At 34.2% G+C, this 17,082-nt stretch overlaps 1 protein-coding gene across 1 annotated transcript in view; it reads right to left on the bottom strand.

Moving 5' to 3' along the window:
- Positions 1 to 17,082, bottom strand: part of LOC106478275 (tyrosine-protein kinase transmembrane receptor Ror2-like) — a 78,546-nt gene that overhangs the window by 38,640 nt on the left and 22,824 nt on the right. The window contains exon 2 of the mRNA XM_013938807.2: positions 3,868 to 4,143. Coding sequence (XP_013794261.1) covers positions 3,868 to 4,143 — 276 coding nt within the window. The remainder of the gene's footprint in view (positions 1 to 3,867; positions 4,144 to 17,082) is intronic.

Below are 17,082 nucleotides of genomic sequence, written 5' to 3'. Positions count from 1 at the left end.
CTCAGCCAGGGTGTCTAAGGTCTTGATGGGCCTCAAGCTAAGAAGTTTGAGGCCCCCCCCCCCTCATCACGTGCTGGGTTTGCAGTTGTTTTTCTTTTTGTTACTCTGGTACAACCAAACTTTCACAATACAATAAGTTATCATGAATCAACTAATACACTACACGAGGCACGTTTCTAAAAAAAAACCTCAAACTAGATTCAGCTAATGAATTCTTAGAATTAAAAAAATCAACATTAGCCTAATTGCCTTCAAACCAGACCCAGGTTTAAGTTATTACGTCTAATTACTTAATGCATGCATTCGTTAGCGAAACGTTTTTAATCACAGAGGTTTTGACCTTTTACATGACACACATTTAGTTTCCCCAACACATATAAATACTTAATACATGTTGAAACACTAGTCTAGTCTTTGAACTGTAACTTCCCTGATATCGCGTCCTTATTAACTTTTAGCCGATCCCAAAATGCCTCCATACAATACTACACCTTCTATCACTAGTTAATTTAAATTAGAAAACGTTTTTTTTTTCTTTTTCACACCCTCTTGAATCAACAACTCTTGTAGCGACAGCTGTAAGTAATTTCTAGTCCTTATTATGAACTTTCTCAGGCAAACATTAGCAAATGAACGACTCTTTGATACTAATGTTAAATTTTAATGTATACTTTTCGAAATACTCTGAAATGAAAAAAAGAAACGCCCATTAAAAAAGAACAGGAGTGTCAATGTGTGTAGATATCTCTGGGAAAATATCCATTTAATAAACTTTTTAGAATACTCGTGACACAGGAGAACTCGATGAAGTCTGATAAAAGCTGTTTGTCAGGTACACAATGTGGCTTTACATAAAATCAGATTTTAACATTACCTTTTGACGAGGACGTAATACCACATTTGCAATATATATATATATATATATATATACAGTCATTATAGCTAAGTACAATTTTTAAACCTTTGTTTGTCACTGGAGACTAACAATCTAATATAACACTGAATAAATAGTTAATTCAACAGCTAGAACATCGTCTGACAGTACGTGCTGAACATTTTAAAATGTTTCTTAATCAAATAAAATAAAAAGACTGGAGTTTCACACACCATCCCATAATTGCTACAAATGAGTTTTTGTCTTGAAGACGTTATCTTCTATTTTATGAAGGGATCCTCTGTGTTTTACAGATCCTGTGAACTATGTACGACTAGTGTTTTAACATTAAATTACACGTACTTCATAAGTATTTTTTTTGTTGTTGTTGTTTTCATGACAAACCTTCTCGCTTTTTTCCTGGTAGAATTTTAGAGTCCAGTCCGCCCCTGCAACTATATGGTTAAACGTAACATCTGTTCTAACACTACTTCTTGGAGAACATTGTTTTTTGTTTTTCAATAATTCTGAGATCATTCTGACCTAAAACATGGTTAAATAAACAGTTTCATCTTCAATAGTTAAACAGAAAAGGACAATTAAAACAATCTTACCCAATACAGGATTAAATAAACAGTGGCGTATCTCTAACAGTAAACAGACAGGATCAATTAAAACAGACTCGCTCGATGCAGGATTAAATCATCAACGTTCGTTTCCAATAGTTTAATGCTCAGTATCGATTAAAAGAGACTCGCTCGATTACGGAATTAGATGAACTAAACAGTGACTTAAGCCAGAAGTATTTAAACAACGATATATGAAGTATAATTTGTTCCGTGATTTACAGTTCTCACTCAAGAAAGAAATTTTCAAGCGAGTTTTTGTTTCATTATTGTTGCTATAAGTGAACTAACAGACATGTATCGGTAAAATAAAGTTTTCAGAAACACGGTTAATCTAACCACTATCTCTAAAACTACTCCTGAGATATGCTGTTTTGGATGATTTTCAATAAGACATTGAGGGCATACCTTGTTCCCGTAGTTTTATGACATCGCTAATTAGCTTAATTGTTTATAAATATTTTCATCTTAATTAATCGTTTTGTTAGAGTCAAATGACAATTAACGTGTACACGGTCAGAAATTGAACTGCTCAATTACATGATCCGAAACGAGTGGAGTGCACATAAGTCACAACATGTAAAAAATGTTAACTACATTGGAAATAAACGACTTGTGTATGCTAATCCTGTGACGTATCGCCGCAGATGCACGCCATTATGCTAGGCCGACGAGTTTTGCACTTATTATTTGGTTCACGGTAAATTTCCGACCATTCTACAGTGCAGTGAATGCTGCCAAGATAGATTTATGGCTGAGGGAATATGTCATAGCCCTGGAACATCTGTACAGCGAAAATATTACGCGGTGTAGTACAAAGGAAACAACTTTTCGAAGAAGGAACCTGTCAGTGTTCTCCATGGATGAGGAAAACTTGCATAGCAGGGGTTTAGGACAGGAGCTCCGAAACCATATCTTAAACTAATCCGAAACCACACCTTAAATTAATCTATAAAACACCCCTTAAACTAATTCAAAACCATACTTTAATTTATACCGAAACCATACCTTAAACTAATCCGGAACAACGACCTCGTCAAATAAATGAAGGTTGTGGTTAAAAAAAAAAGAGACATCTCTGAACTAAAAAGCCAATGCTAAAAAGCTATATGCAAATCTCCTATTACTGTTTACAACACTATAAACAAGGATTTGAAGCTGAAGAATGTTCTTAAACCAAAAGTTGATTAGCTACCAGTCACATCTCGAAAGTTGAAATCAATGGCTGTCTTCATAGGAAAGATTCCGGAAGAAACTACAATCACAGCAATCCCTTTTAATCAGCGATGCCTAATTTTGTTGGAAAGTGGACGGGAGACATAAAAATAAACTTAGTCATTTTGCCAGCCTAACTTTTTGTTAACAATAGTGTATGCACATTAAATTAAAAAGGGGCACGTGCCCCTCCTGCCCTATGTGTAAAGCGCGTTTGCTTTCGACCACCTACCTCTCTATGCCTGGTGGAAAGTATTTAAAAATGTGTGGTCTATAGGACTGATCCTGCCATTCTCCGCAGTGGCTTGGTTACAATGTTGATAATAGCGCGTAATCATGGCCATCAGACAGAGCCTAGCCAACGATGTAGTAAGGAGTTCCAAGGGCAGCACCGTACCTGGATATTGCTACTGTGACGCGTGAATAACCACAGTACTGTTCATATGTTTCTTATTGTGATAATATTTCTTGGAATAAAATACAGAATTTTCCAAAAAATCTGAAGGCAGCTAAAATGTTATGAAAGGTAACTTGTAGAATAGAGATTGAACTCCTTTACCTGAATTAGTATGAAAGAAACAGAAGTGTGATTCACTAGTATGATTCACAGAAGCCTCAATGTGAATTAATATAGGATACCTTATGCATTTCTAACTTGATATCACGATAAATCTATTAGAATAATACTCAGTTTCTGTCTGTTCTGAAATTGCGCACACACTTCATTTCAATTGATGTAGATATACTTTAGTAGACTATTTGTACAACATATTAAAATCTTATCAAAATTTTTAAAAAGGTCTAGCGTTAGGTCGTAAAATAACGTTACAAGTTTATTTATTGATAATATTAAGTATGGTAATGTTTAGCCCAAACTAAATTAAAGCAAAAAAACGTACACAAGTTACAATGTTATCTATTTATCCAATATAGGCCATACTTAATAAAGGCTCAACTAATGTTAGGCCTAAGACAAGTGGACTTGCAGTTTTCGATGTCTCCCATTAGAATTATTTTGTATTATTCTAGAAAACCTGCATATAAAAAAGTACTGTTGCAATAAAGATACTAATCTGACCGCAAATGTTTTGTGGGTCTCTGCTAATACAAGTATTATTAATTACTGAAAAATACTACATTATGCCTACTTACCATCAATGACCAACCTGGCGGTTTCAGAATACTGGACACCCTTGTCGTTCCTAGCAATGCAGTGGTAACTACCTTCGTCTGCTTGTCCTACATTTTCCAGCAAGAGGGCGCCACTGTCGAGAATCTGAAAGGTTGCATGGCCATTGTGATGTAAGCTTCGTCCATCTCGTTGCCATGATACACTTGGTTGTGGATCTCCGCTCGTAAGGCACGAAAAAATAACCGTGTCTCCAATTACTACTGTCTTATTGCTTGGTCCTTTTTCAATGATCGGTTCTGAAACGTGAAAAAATAGATATTTAAAATAATACTAGTTGACGTGCCCATCAAAAAATGACGTGATGAAAGGTTTTGTAACAAAAAAAAAAAAAAAACAAAGCCCTGGAGCCCCATCTCTTCCTTCATCATAAAAGAAAAACGATCACACTTTAAGAAAATAAAAACAATCTTCAAGTACATTCTCAAAAATCAATAAGAAAGGAGTAACTTATATGAAAAATGACTCATAATCTGAGCGTTACACACACAAAATGACAACCAGCTTTTATATATATTAAATTGTAATCAGAGTAAAAACAGTAGTATCATGTCAAAGTTCATGACTTTTATATAAATTTACGAATATCATATTAAAGCCTTACGGTATTTTTTAGTTTATTCTCAACATTATGCCTCAATCAAGAATTTTACATGTTATTTCTAATGTCTAAAAGCGTCCTAAAAGAAATTTGAAAACTTTTCACTATTTTAGTTATTGCTGCATAATGCAACATTTTGAAACGTTTTTAGTATTCCTATTTTTATATTATTGTTGTAAGAAAGTATGTAAATATTAAATCATTTTATTGCATAATTTAAATACTAGATGTTCATACTTGTACACATGTAACTCAATATTATCTGACACTAACGTTAGTAATAGTAGGTCTATTTGTAGCCTAATTTAAGCATTAGGCCTAATACATCAACAGAAATTAAGGCTTAGCTGAAATACTACTTCATACACAAGAACACATTTTTCCTTATATGGTGTGTGAAGGTCGTCGCGAGAACGAGGCTGAGCATTTTGACGAGTAAACAAAGTAGACTCTCCATTCATTCTACCACCAATTACAGCCATTACATAAGTCATCAGACGGTTAAATATAGAGATCCAGACACAAATATAACTTATCAAATCTTACTTCTTTCAAATGTAAAGTTTAATAGCGCACTTGTGTCTTTTAAGAGGAAAATAAGAGGGATAACTACAGCCCTATGGGCGATAATAGAAAGCTTTTTAGGCCTATATTATAGTTAACAACCAGCGCTATACTTTACATCTGGCTGTATATGAACAAACCTATTCCATATAACTTCGAGCTGCCCCTTCTCATTATATTCTGACGTTTATGTTTCAGAATATATTTACAATACCTATGATTTAAAACAGGATAAAATACAAACATAGAAAAATTTTACTGCTTATGTAGATGAGGATAAAGGTGTAGATTTGGTGTATCTGGATTTTTAGAAAGCATTTGAGAACCACCTAAAAGGCTTGTAAAAAATCTCTATAGCTGTGGGAGATAAGTTAGTTAATTAGGTAGAAGAGTAGCTGGATGAAAAAAAACAAAAAAACAGAGGGTTCTTATAAATGGAGTTCAGACAAACTGGATTAATGTCACAAGTGGGGTACCTCATGGCTCAGTTTTAGGACCTTTGCTCTTTTTGATTTACATCAATGACAAAGATGAAAGGGAGGGTCAATAAATTAAATTTGCTGATGATATTAAGGTATTTGGTGTTGCTAGCTGTGAAGAGGATGTTGCTGCTTTATAAAAGGATTTAGATCATTGAGTAAGTTGGGTGAATAAATGGTAGATGGTTTTCAATTATAATAAATGCAAAATAATGCATGTGGGTTATCGTAATTTGAATGATAAGTACAATTTGGATGGAAATTACCTTAAAAGTGTATTAACTTTAATACTGTCGAATGCTTTCTGAAAATCCAGATACACCAAATCTACACCCTTACCCCCATCTACGTAAGCAGTAGCTTTTCCAAAGAATGTCGAAAGATTTGTAAGACAAGAATTTCCCTTACTTAAACCATGTTGACTATCCAATAAAGTTCTAAAATTTGTTAAATGACTTTGCAAAGCATCTTTTATAAGATTTTCCAAAACCTTTCCCACAACTGTTGTAAAACTAATAGGCCTATAATTACTGGGTGATAATATAGTGTAACTGGTAATTATTGGCTTCAATGCTCTGTTATCATAATAATTTCATACAGGTAACTTATAGTTACAAAATTTTTCGAATAATTTAAAATAACAAAGTGATTTGAAGGCATTCAGATGGGTATTTAAGCACCTTCATCATATTTTGTCAAAAGCCACGCTCTGGTTTATTTACTCGTCAAAATAAACGCGGTCAATATGACCGCCGAACCGTGTTCCTGTGTATTGAAACCCTTAGTAATTTTTACTTTGCTTTTGTCTACAACTCAACATCAGAAACGTCGTAGAAGTCTTCATCAAACAACTGCGAAACAACTTTATCACGATGCCATATAAGAGCCTAAGGTATCATTTTTCTTTTCTGTATTTTCTAATTAAATCCAAAGTAAAAACGTGGTGTGTAATAGCCTACCCTAGGCCCAAGTGCATAATATTTCTCATGAATTAAATTATTTTGCTGTTATATCATCGTAGTTATCAAAAGATAAAATACAAGCAAACCTTTTTAACAAATCAACATGTATATTATTAGAAATAAACGACTTTATAACACTGAAGAAGCTGTAAAGCGAAACGTTGAGTGTCCAATTAAAGAAATATAACAAAATTGGGGTTATAAGATCGTTTATCTCTAGTTTTAAAATGTTTTTTAATACACCAACACGTACTACAGAAATTGAACAAGAACAATCAGAAAGATCGCATACCCTCACCCTGCTGCTCCTTTTCGAGATTGCGTGTGTTTATGTTGTGTAACGTCAAAGTTCACCTTCGAAAAATTAGAAATCCTTCTCAGATCCAGAATGATCAATGATCTGGATCATTTTCTGTAGTGTGATGAGGAGTCTCGACCTTAATATGCCCATAAAATTTTGGTACAAATCCAATCACACTGTACAGAGTTATTAACCCAAAACCGCGAAAATGTTCTATCTCCCCATTATAAAAAAAATGCTTCAAAGTGATCCAGAATCCGGATATGTATCCTTACGGAAACACAGACAGACACACACACATAAGCCCAATTGCAATAGTCCCGCCCCAACTCCAGGCTTTCAACATAGATACCATTATTTGCCTAACAACAATAATACCAGATGATGGTTTTGTTGCTAAGTGACGATGTTTATTGTTAAATATTACCAAAATAAAAGTGTGACCTACGGACAGGAACTGGCTTTTAAGTATATTAGATTTTTGTCCATTTACAGGTTATTCTAATCACACACGTATTGCTGCTGTTGGTTGAAATTGTTCAGTAAGCGCCGCTGAAGGAGCGAGCTGGTGAAAGCTAAATTTGACTAAAATGTGAGTTATAACAACAAGAAATCACACAGCATTTTAAAACATTTGTGATAGAAACAAATAAAGGGTCAAGAAACTTGCATATTTTATCTTACTTCCCCTTTACTTTAATATAAATAATTGGTATGCTAAAGGATAGAATGGTTCAGAAGATTGCCTACAAAGACTTAAAACAGCTGTTAATGAAGGCAGAATGTTACCTAATTTTCCTGACTTATTAATTCACTTCGTAAGATACACTTTATTCCAAAAACACAAATAAATACATCGCTTACAATTTTATCATATTTTATCCCCCGGTGGCTCAGCGATAAGCTTGAGAGCTTATGACGCTAAATTTCGAGTTTCGATCCCTGAGGTCGGTACAGCACAGATGGCCCATTATGCAGCTTTGCGCTTAAACAAAATAAAAGGTTTGCATCTAACAAGTGCAGAAAAACATATATTGAAATATTCAATCACATTTTACTCTATCTTTTAATTAAATTATATCATATCTTGGTAAGTCCATTTAATATTGATTTATATTTTGGTTTGTTGGTTTGTTTGTAATTAAGCACAAAGCTACACAAAGAATTATCTGTGCTCTGTCCACCACGGATATCGAAACCCGATTTCTGGCGTTGTAAGTCCGCAGACATACTGCTGTGTCACTGGGGAGCTTATATTTTGATTTTATGAATATGCCCCCCTGTGGCTCAGCAGTAATTCTGTGGACTTACTAAAATCCGTGTTAGGCACAATACAAAATGTCTGGCAGGGCCTGCTGGATAGGGCGCTCGACACGCAATCTGCGAGTCGCGGGTTCGAATCCCCGTCGCCGAACATGCTTGCCCTTTCAGCCATGGAGGCGCTTAATGTGACAGTCAATCCCATTATTCGTTGGTAAAAGAGTAGCCCATGAGTTGCCGGAAGGTGTTGTTGACTAGCTGTCTTACTTTTAGTCTATCACTGCTAAATTAGGGACGGCTAGCGCAGATAGCCCTCGTGTAGTTTTGCAACAAATTCAAAACAAAACCATAACACAGGATCACAAATAGCCCTTTCTATAGCTTTGTGATTAACAATAACCAACCAAACAGACTTATTGATATTTCAACGTAGCGCTATTTATTATTTTTTATAGATGCTTGTTTCATTATGTTATTTCTTATACTATAAACAATGTTAGTGCCACCTGAAATTGACGTTGTATGCATAATATAACGACAATACTGCTAAATGAAACACTACAACAAAATAGTCCTACCAACTGAAACGTGCATCTCTTAACAATTATTCTTGGCCATAATTTGGTACTTTAATGTTTGTTATGCCTCTAGGAAGCACGTACAGTTTTTAGTACACACTTATACTGTTTTGGGCCACTTTAAGTTGTTTGTGAAAACATTGTAATTCTCATTACGGATTTTATAGATTTGATGTTCACAGTCAATGCTTCAGACATAACAATTTACATAAACTAACATCCAATTACAGTAATTTAATATACAGCATTATAGGCACATATTATCACACACATAACTACATATACAACCGGTATCATAACCACATGTTATTACACACATTATTACATATACTACCGGCATTATAACCACATATTATTACACACATTACTACATATATAACTGGCATTATAACCGCATTACACAGATGTCTTTATCTCAAACGTAGATACATATTCAGAAATACACATTTTTTTAAAATACTTAATTACCTGTTGACGGAAAGATACAACTGGTTTCACACCAGCTTTTAAAATATATGCATCCCTAATTTATTTCGAGCACGAAACCTGCACAGATCGCGAGAAATAATCCGATGTTTCAACAACTGCATCCACTCGCGTTATTTATAAACAAACAAGCTGAGGTACCCGTCCTTTGTCAGGGTTATGAACATTTAAAAAAAAATAGTGTGCTATGATAAATAAAACAAAACTCCTTTCACACAATTTATTTATAACATAACATATTATAACAGTATTCACTATTATTTCACCAAAAGTTTTATATAAGTTTTAAGAACTCAATATATATATATATACTTGAAACTTGGTATACACTGTGAAATGGTCAGGATGACTTTGCATTAAGAGGTATCAGACAAAGTAGTGGTGGTAGGGGTGCTTTCCGTTACTCACTTTCAACACTCAGCTCTTAATGTCCTTCCACAGTGTTTCACATGATTAATTAATATACGGGCATTGACCACAGAAGTGTCTTACGGGCCGGAGTTGAAAGGTCACGGGTCAAAGTAGGAAGTTGATATAACTCGAAAAACGGCTCTTCATCTCAGCCTTATGGTGGCTGTTGGAGTAGAAACTTCAGCTGAGTTTATGTGTTATTGCAATAGTGACGGTCATTCTTTTCATTGCATATCTCCATAGAGAGTGCGCTAGCACTCTCTAAGATATATAAGGCATTTGTGTATGTTGTGTTATAGAAATTTTAATTTTTTTCTTTCGGTGTTAGGACGTGATGCCATCTATGAATGTAATTAACGTTAACTTACATCAATATAACAATCAATAAGAGCAATAATGAAGGTGGAGAATATTGAGAATATTAGTTATTTGGTTAACCCACGTTAATTTAGAATCATAGGTTAATCCTAGAAACTTAGCTGAAGTTGCTGTTTGAAGAAGTGTTCCATTCATATTTAGTTTAGGTGGATCTTTTTGTGGTTTATTTGTTTTGTAAATACTACCAGCTCATTTTTGGGGATGTTTATCATAATTCGGTATTTTTTGTAATATTCCTCAATATTCTTTAACTGGGGCTGTAAGTTTGTTGTATCTATTGATGTTGTGGGCACACTTTTCCAGACTGCAACATCATCGGCAAATTGTGAGGAGTATCCTTGATTTGGATCTTTTAAGGGAATATTGCTAACATACATAATGAATAAGATGGGGCTAACTATCCCTCCTTGGCGAACTTCTGCCTCTGAGGTAAATGACTCCGAGAAAGTTTTTCGTATGTTAACTTTACACTTTCTGTTTACCAGTAAGTTAGATAGCCAGCGAATAATTCCGTGCGGCAGTTCCATTTCTGACACACCGAATCTTAAACCGTTATGTCAGACAGTGTCGAATGCCTTCTTAATATCGAGAAAGCATGCGACAGTGCATTCTTTCCTATTAAAACTGTTTATGACTGATTCGGTTAGTCGAACTAAGTGGGTCTGTAGTTTGTCTGAATTTTCTAAATCCATTGTGAGTTTCTGGTAATTCTGAAGTCGTTTCCAAGAATGTGGAGAGTCTATTGCTAATTATGTATTCTGAAATTTTTCCTGTACTGCGTGGGCAGTAGCTGTCCGGTTTATTCGCTGGCTTTCCTTCTTTGAGGAACATTAAGACGATCGCTTGCTTCCAAGAAACTTGGATGAATCCTGAATTTAAAGATAGGTTAAAAGAGGCTGTTAGGTGGTCAAACAATCTCCGAGTGCATGGTTTGAGGACGATAGTCTGATTGCCATCTTCTCCTGGAACTTTTTTTTGTTGCTTTGATTGTTTGTATAACGTACGTTTCTGTTATCGTTTTTTTTTGTCAGTTGATACGCTATCGGATTATTATTTCGATGATCTTCTGTTTGCTCGTAGTTTATATTAGCTGGGAATTGTGGGTGTGTACATGTTTTTGTTTTGTGTTATATGCTTATTTAACTTGTTATAAAAATGGCTCTTCGTGTCTGGTTCATGGTGAGTCCGGAAGGTATGTTGTAGTTGTTCTCTAAATGTTTCGGCCTTGTCTTTGTTTGTGTGTATCGTAGCGTTTTGTGTTACTAGCGGCGGGTATGTGCGTGTTGAGTTTTCTGTATTAGTGAAGCGTTTTAAATGAGTCTAGAACTGTTTTGGGTCTGTTTCTTCATTGTGAGCAATAACTATCCCAGTTATCTTGTTTTAATATTTGTACCGCTGTTCTGATTTTGTTTCTGAGATTATTTATTTGTATTTTAATTGTTGGATCTCTATTTTGTTTCTGAGTGGATTTATTTGTGTTTTAATTGTTGGATCTCTATTTTGTTTCTGAGAGTATTTATTTGTGTTTTAATTGTTGGTTCTCTATTTTGTTTCTGAGAGTATTTATTTGTGTTTTAATTGTTGGATCTCTAGTTTGTTTCTGATTGTATTTATTTGTGTTTTAATTGTTGGATCTCTATTTTGTTTCTGAGAGTATTTATTTGTGTTTTAATTGTTGGATCTCTATTTTGTTTCTGAGAGTATTTATTTATGTTTTAATTGTTGGATCTCTAGCTTGTTTCTGAGTGTATTTATTTGTGTTTTAATTGTTGGATCTTTATTTTGTTTCTGGGTGTATTTATTTGTGTTTTAATTGTTGGATCTATTTTGTTTCTGAGAGTATTTATTTGTGTTTTAATTGTAGGATCTTTAGCTTGTTTCTGAGTGGATTTATTTGTGTTTTAATTGTTGGATCTCTATTTTGTTTCTGAGAGTATTTATTTGTGTTTTAATTGTTGGATCTCTAGTTTGTTCTGAGAGTATTTATTTGTCTTTTAATTGTTGGATCTCTATTTTATTTCTGAGTGGATTTATTTGTGTTTTAATTGTTGGATCTCTATTATTTTTCTCAGTGTATTTATTGTGTTTTAATTGTTGGATCTCTATTATTTTTCTCAGTGTATTTATTGTGTTTTGATTGTTGAATCTCTATTTTTTTTCAGTGTATTTATTTGTGTTTTAATTGTTGGATCTCTATTTTGCATAAACTGTCTGCGAAACTTTCGTCTTTATTTAATCATTGTTATAAGTTGTGCGTGTGGTTTCCACGTCTTTGTTGTTGTTGGATTGTTATGTTTTGGTATTGCATGATGTTGACCAGCACCGGTATGCATACATGTTTTTGATAATGTACAAAAATATCCGGGGAGAAGGGGGGTTGAGAAAAAGAAATGAAAAATGAGAAATAATAACATTACGTATATTTCTCTCCTAACAAATATTCCTATTATCGAAACTATAAATCCTTTCAGATTGTTTTTACAACCCTATGTTTAACTCTACATTATGTGTACTTCATATATATATAGGTTAAATAGGTCCAGATTTTAGCAGAGATTTTACAAGTCCAAAGAGTGAAAAAGGTTGAGAACCACTGAGCTAAGCAACCCTTCAAAGTCCCTATGTTTTAAGTATAGACGTCTCGAATTTTGAACTACTGACCAGAGAAAGGTCAGTCATCAGCACTAGCCACCACAAGGGCTTGATCTGGCTCTATCGACCAAATAATGGAACTGACTGTCACAGCTGACCGGTAAGCTAACCACTAGGGCATTCTCCACTTGTTTTATAAGTAATTTCCTTTTTTTTTTTTTTTTGTCATACCACATGATAATATACCTAGAAGTCAGAACAAAATCCACTCCCTTTACGAATCAAGCGGATGTTTCGGTAAAACAAATAAACTTAAATAAATACACTTTACTTATCATTCCGCACTTTAAAATTAACACACACACACACATATATATATGTATAATTCTTTACCAATACAAGTATTTCACTAAAATAAAATACATCTTCCACAATATATATTTATACAGGTTGTGTGGAGTATACAGGTCGACTTGTAATTTTTTTCTACTTCTAAGTTTTACGTCTTAGTACTTCCATAAAAGGAACTGTCTTTCCAGGCCAAAAAAACAACAACAAACAAACAACTCAGTAAGCAAGATGTTTATTGTGTATTACATTTACTGTTCTTACATAGACAATTACATCCAATATTCTTTGCTATCCAGAAAGCAGAACTTGGCCTCAGCTTCAAGTCTTGAGGGAAATTCCCAATACTACGTAAACACTTTCCTACGGAATTACAAACTTTAGTGGAGTTTCGATAACTTGGTAGTTCCAGGTTCAATAAATTCACTCTCCAATATAAACTTTTAAGTTCAAATATTTCTGTATTTTTTCCTGTATTTCTTACTTTTGTTGTTATGGTACTTTCCTTGTTTTTGTTTTTCGATAAAAAAATTGCACCATACGAAAAAAAAAAAAGTTGATATTCTGTAAAAATATTCTGAAATATAGAAATGTGTATACGTCAAGTGAAACTGAAAGGTTTGTTAGTTTTTTGTGAATCACAAAGCAGAGCACAATAGGCTATCCGTGCACTACCTACAAGGCGTATCGAAACCCGATATTTAGTATTTAAGCCTGAAGACAACTGAAATATTCAACTCGTGGATAAACAACAATCAGTAGAAATACCAATGAAATGGGGCTGCTATGAGAAAGACATTTTGATAAAGAAGTCGAATTTACTGCGCGTATATCAGAAGCAAATTGGCATATTCAAACGAGCAGACGGCAGCTCATGTCAGTTAACTCACACTATAGAAATGTCCACTTCTTTAACCAGAGTGTCCTCATCAACTGTTGTTTTTTTACTATTTATGGTTCAACAGCCCATCTTATATCTTACCTACACGTTTACTTGGAGATGAAAGTTCAGGAATGTTCGGAATGTGAGAGTGAATTCAGTGGTAGGAAGGAACAAGCTGCACACTCCAACCTAGTTCTTCGTTTATAAACAATAAAACAAAAAACCTTTCACAGAATGGAAAATATTTCTGAAGCATAGTTTTTCTTCTTCTTATTTTACAGCTTCGAAGAAATAGGAAAGTTTCTGGCAAAATATTCTCCATTCCCCTATTTTCATCCGTGTTTGACAGGCTCATTATAAAGTTCCTATTATTACAGCGATTTTACTGGCACGTGGCGGGGCTATTTACGGTTGACTTTCTCTCTTTTTATATCCATCTTGTTAGAAATGTTCATTGTGATTTCCATTTTCAACCATTGACGATCTGAGAAACATAAACTGCCTATAACAAGTTCCTATCCGTATTCTATAAAATACGCTTTTTGACTGTTTTCATGTAGTAACTCATAAGGAAGAAACGAATGGCTGACTCAATTACTATGAAACGTTTTTGACTACTTATTTCTTTAACGATGTCATTTTAAACACGTCATAGATTATAGTCTTATGTCACCTTTTACCATTAATTTAGATTGTAAGCAGTTTTAATGGTCATGACGTATTTTTGTGAATGATAGGAAAACTATGAGGCAAAGTCTTAAGTATCATGTGGTGCTTAAATTTATTCTTTTTTCACTGTTATTTACTATTAAAGGCCACGATAAATTCCAAACTTTAAAACTCTAATACTTTTTTTTCTCTTCAATCTCAATGGCGACATGCAGGTGGTGGAGGCTTCTACATTTATACACTTTCTTTCTTTTTTTTTTGCCTGGCATGGCCTGGTAGTTAGGGCACTCAACTCGCAATCTGATGGTCACAGGTTTGAATCCTCGTCGTCGAACACGCTCACCCTTTCAGGCGTGGGGGCGCTATAATGTGACAGACAATCCCACTATTTGTTGATAAAGAGTAACCAAAGAATTGGCTCGTTGCTTTTCTTTTGGTTTATCACCTCAAAATTAGTGGCGACTAGTGCGGATATCCCTTGACTAACTTTTCGCGAAATTCAAAACAAACAACATTTTTTATTGTCGGTGATCCGTTTATTTTATAATTATTCAAACATACATTCACAATATAAATGTACATATTAAACACAGGGTTACTCTAACGGGAGGGTTGGAGGAGGAGTAGCTATGCAAGATAATCTATACAAAAAAAAAAATAAAGGATGACAAAAAAAGGCCAGTTTTACGTGAGGACAACAGAGGGACAATTTTGACTACAAAAAAAAAGAAATAATTTTTGCTAGGAATAAAAAAGAAACAGTTTTATTGTTTTTTTTGTCTTCTTCTTCCCATCGGATTGATTATTTAATGAGAGTAGTAACAGAATTACAGTTTTATGTTGATGTTTGTTAAAAAATCTACAAATACTTCTTGTTTATGGGGGTGTACTTTAAGTGGTTGACTAATGTCTCTAATGTGAAATTTTTATGCATATTTTTTTCTCCAGTTTTTTCCTTGAGCCTTTCTTTTCTTTTCCTACATTCAACTTACCTTAAAAGTTTTTCCACATCTAAAATCATCTATAGGCCTAACAGTATTAGACAAATATAGGTTTGTTTGATGCGATTTTTAGAAATGGGAATGACAGGAAGTAGTCTTCAGTCAGACGCTAAGATCACCAGTAAGAAATTATGTACATTTTGATAAAATAATGATAATATTATAAAGTATTAAACAAACTGTAACAATATTTAGAGAAATGAAGAGTGGCAGAAAATAGATAGTTTATGTAACAATGATGATAACATTTTAAAAAATCATTGTTCATTGGTATAATTTCGCGCAAAGCCATTTGACTACTGTCTGTGTTAGCCGCCCCTAAGTTAGAAGTGATAGACTAGAAGAAAAGCAGCTAGTCAACATCACCTACCGTCAACTCTCGGCACTACTCTAATCGAATAATGAGATTGACCGTACACATTATAACGTCCCACGATTGAAAGGGCGATTATGTTCGGTGACAGGATTCGAATCCGCAGACTAGGAGTCGAGCGTCCTAACCACCAGGCCATGTCAGGCCGTAAAAAGAAAAATAATTACACAGATACACAGTAAGAATAGTAGAACGAAAGAAAGTTATGTAACTTGATGAAGTACACATTATAAATATTCTCTATTGAGTATAGGTGAATCGACAGATAAACACAAAAGGTAAAGGGGAGTCTATTTCCAATTTTCAATATTTCAGACAATTTGGTTATAAAAATATTATTTTAGCCATTTTATGTGACAAGTAAGATTTGAAAGCTTCTGAATCGAATATTAATATTAACCATAAATATAAGTTGACTGAAATAGCTAGTAACATACATCATGGAACCTTTTCCTTCCTACCATATTAAAATCGGAAAGCTATGCAGTAAATAAGTTGACTGAAATAGCTAGTGACATACATCATGGAACCTTTTCCTTCCTACCATATTAAAATCGGAAAGCTATGCAGTAAATAAGTTGACTGAAATAGCTAGTGACATACATCATGGAACCTTTTCCTTCCTACCATATTAAAATCGGAAAGCTATGCAGTAAATATAATTACGTATATTTCTTATTTTAGCGCAAAGCCAAACAAAGGACTGTCTGCACTGCGTTTGCCGCGAGGATCGAACCCTGAAAAATAGTGTTATCAGCTCCAGGCTTACCATTGAGCCACCGAAAGACTATAATTAGATACTCGTAATTATCTCTATAAATATAACAGTTCTTTCTGTTGTATGTCCATACAACTACTTCGCAGAGAATGGATGGATCTTCACCCAAATTGGTATGGAAGTTTATGCGGGGACGCATAAAAATTTTCAGTTTTGCATTTTGTGTCTTGCAGTTTTTATGGGCCTTTTCGCATTTTTTACCACTACTTCGCCCCCCTATTGGTGGGTCTTCACTAAATTTGGCATTATTAGTTTTTTTGTTTTTTTTTTTGGGGGGGGGTCCATGGAGAGATACATACAAATTTTCAATTTTGCAGTTTGCAGTTTGTATAAACGTTTTTTGCCACTACTTCGCCCCATGTTGATGGATTTTCACCAAATTTGGCATGAAGGTTTGTTGGGTCCATGCGGAGATACACGTAGATTTACGGTTTCACCTTTAGCGTTTTGAAGTTTTTCTGGGCGTTTTTGCCATTTTTTTTTTTTACAAATACGTGTAAGGGAAGAAACTTTT

This window comes from Limulus polyphemus, unplaced genomic scaffold (assembly GCF_000517525.1).
Source record: "Limulus polyphemus unplaced genomic scaffold, Limulus_polyphemus-2.1.2 Scaffold195, whole genome shotgun sequence".
Classification (NCBI taxonomy): Eukaryota; Metazoa; Arthropoda; class Merostomata; order Xiphosura; family Limulidae; genus Limulus; species Limulus polyphemus.
Note: the sequence above shows the minus strand (reverse complement) of the source record. Positions and strands in the feature narration are given on the sequence as shown.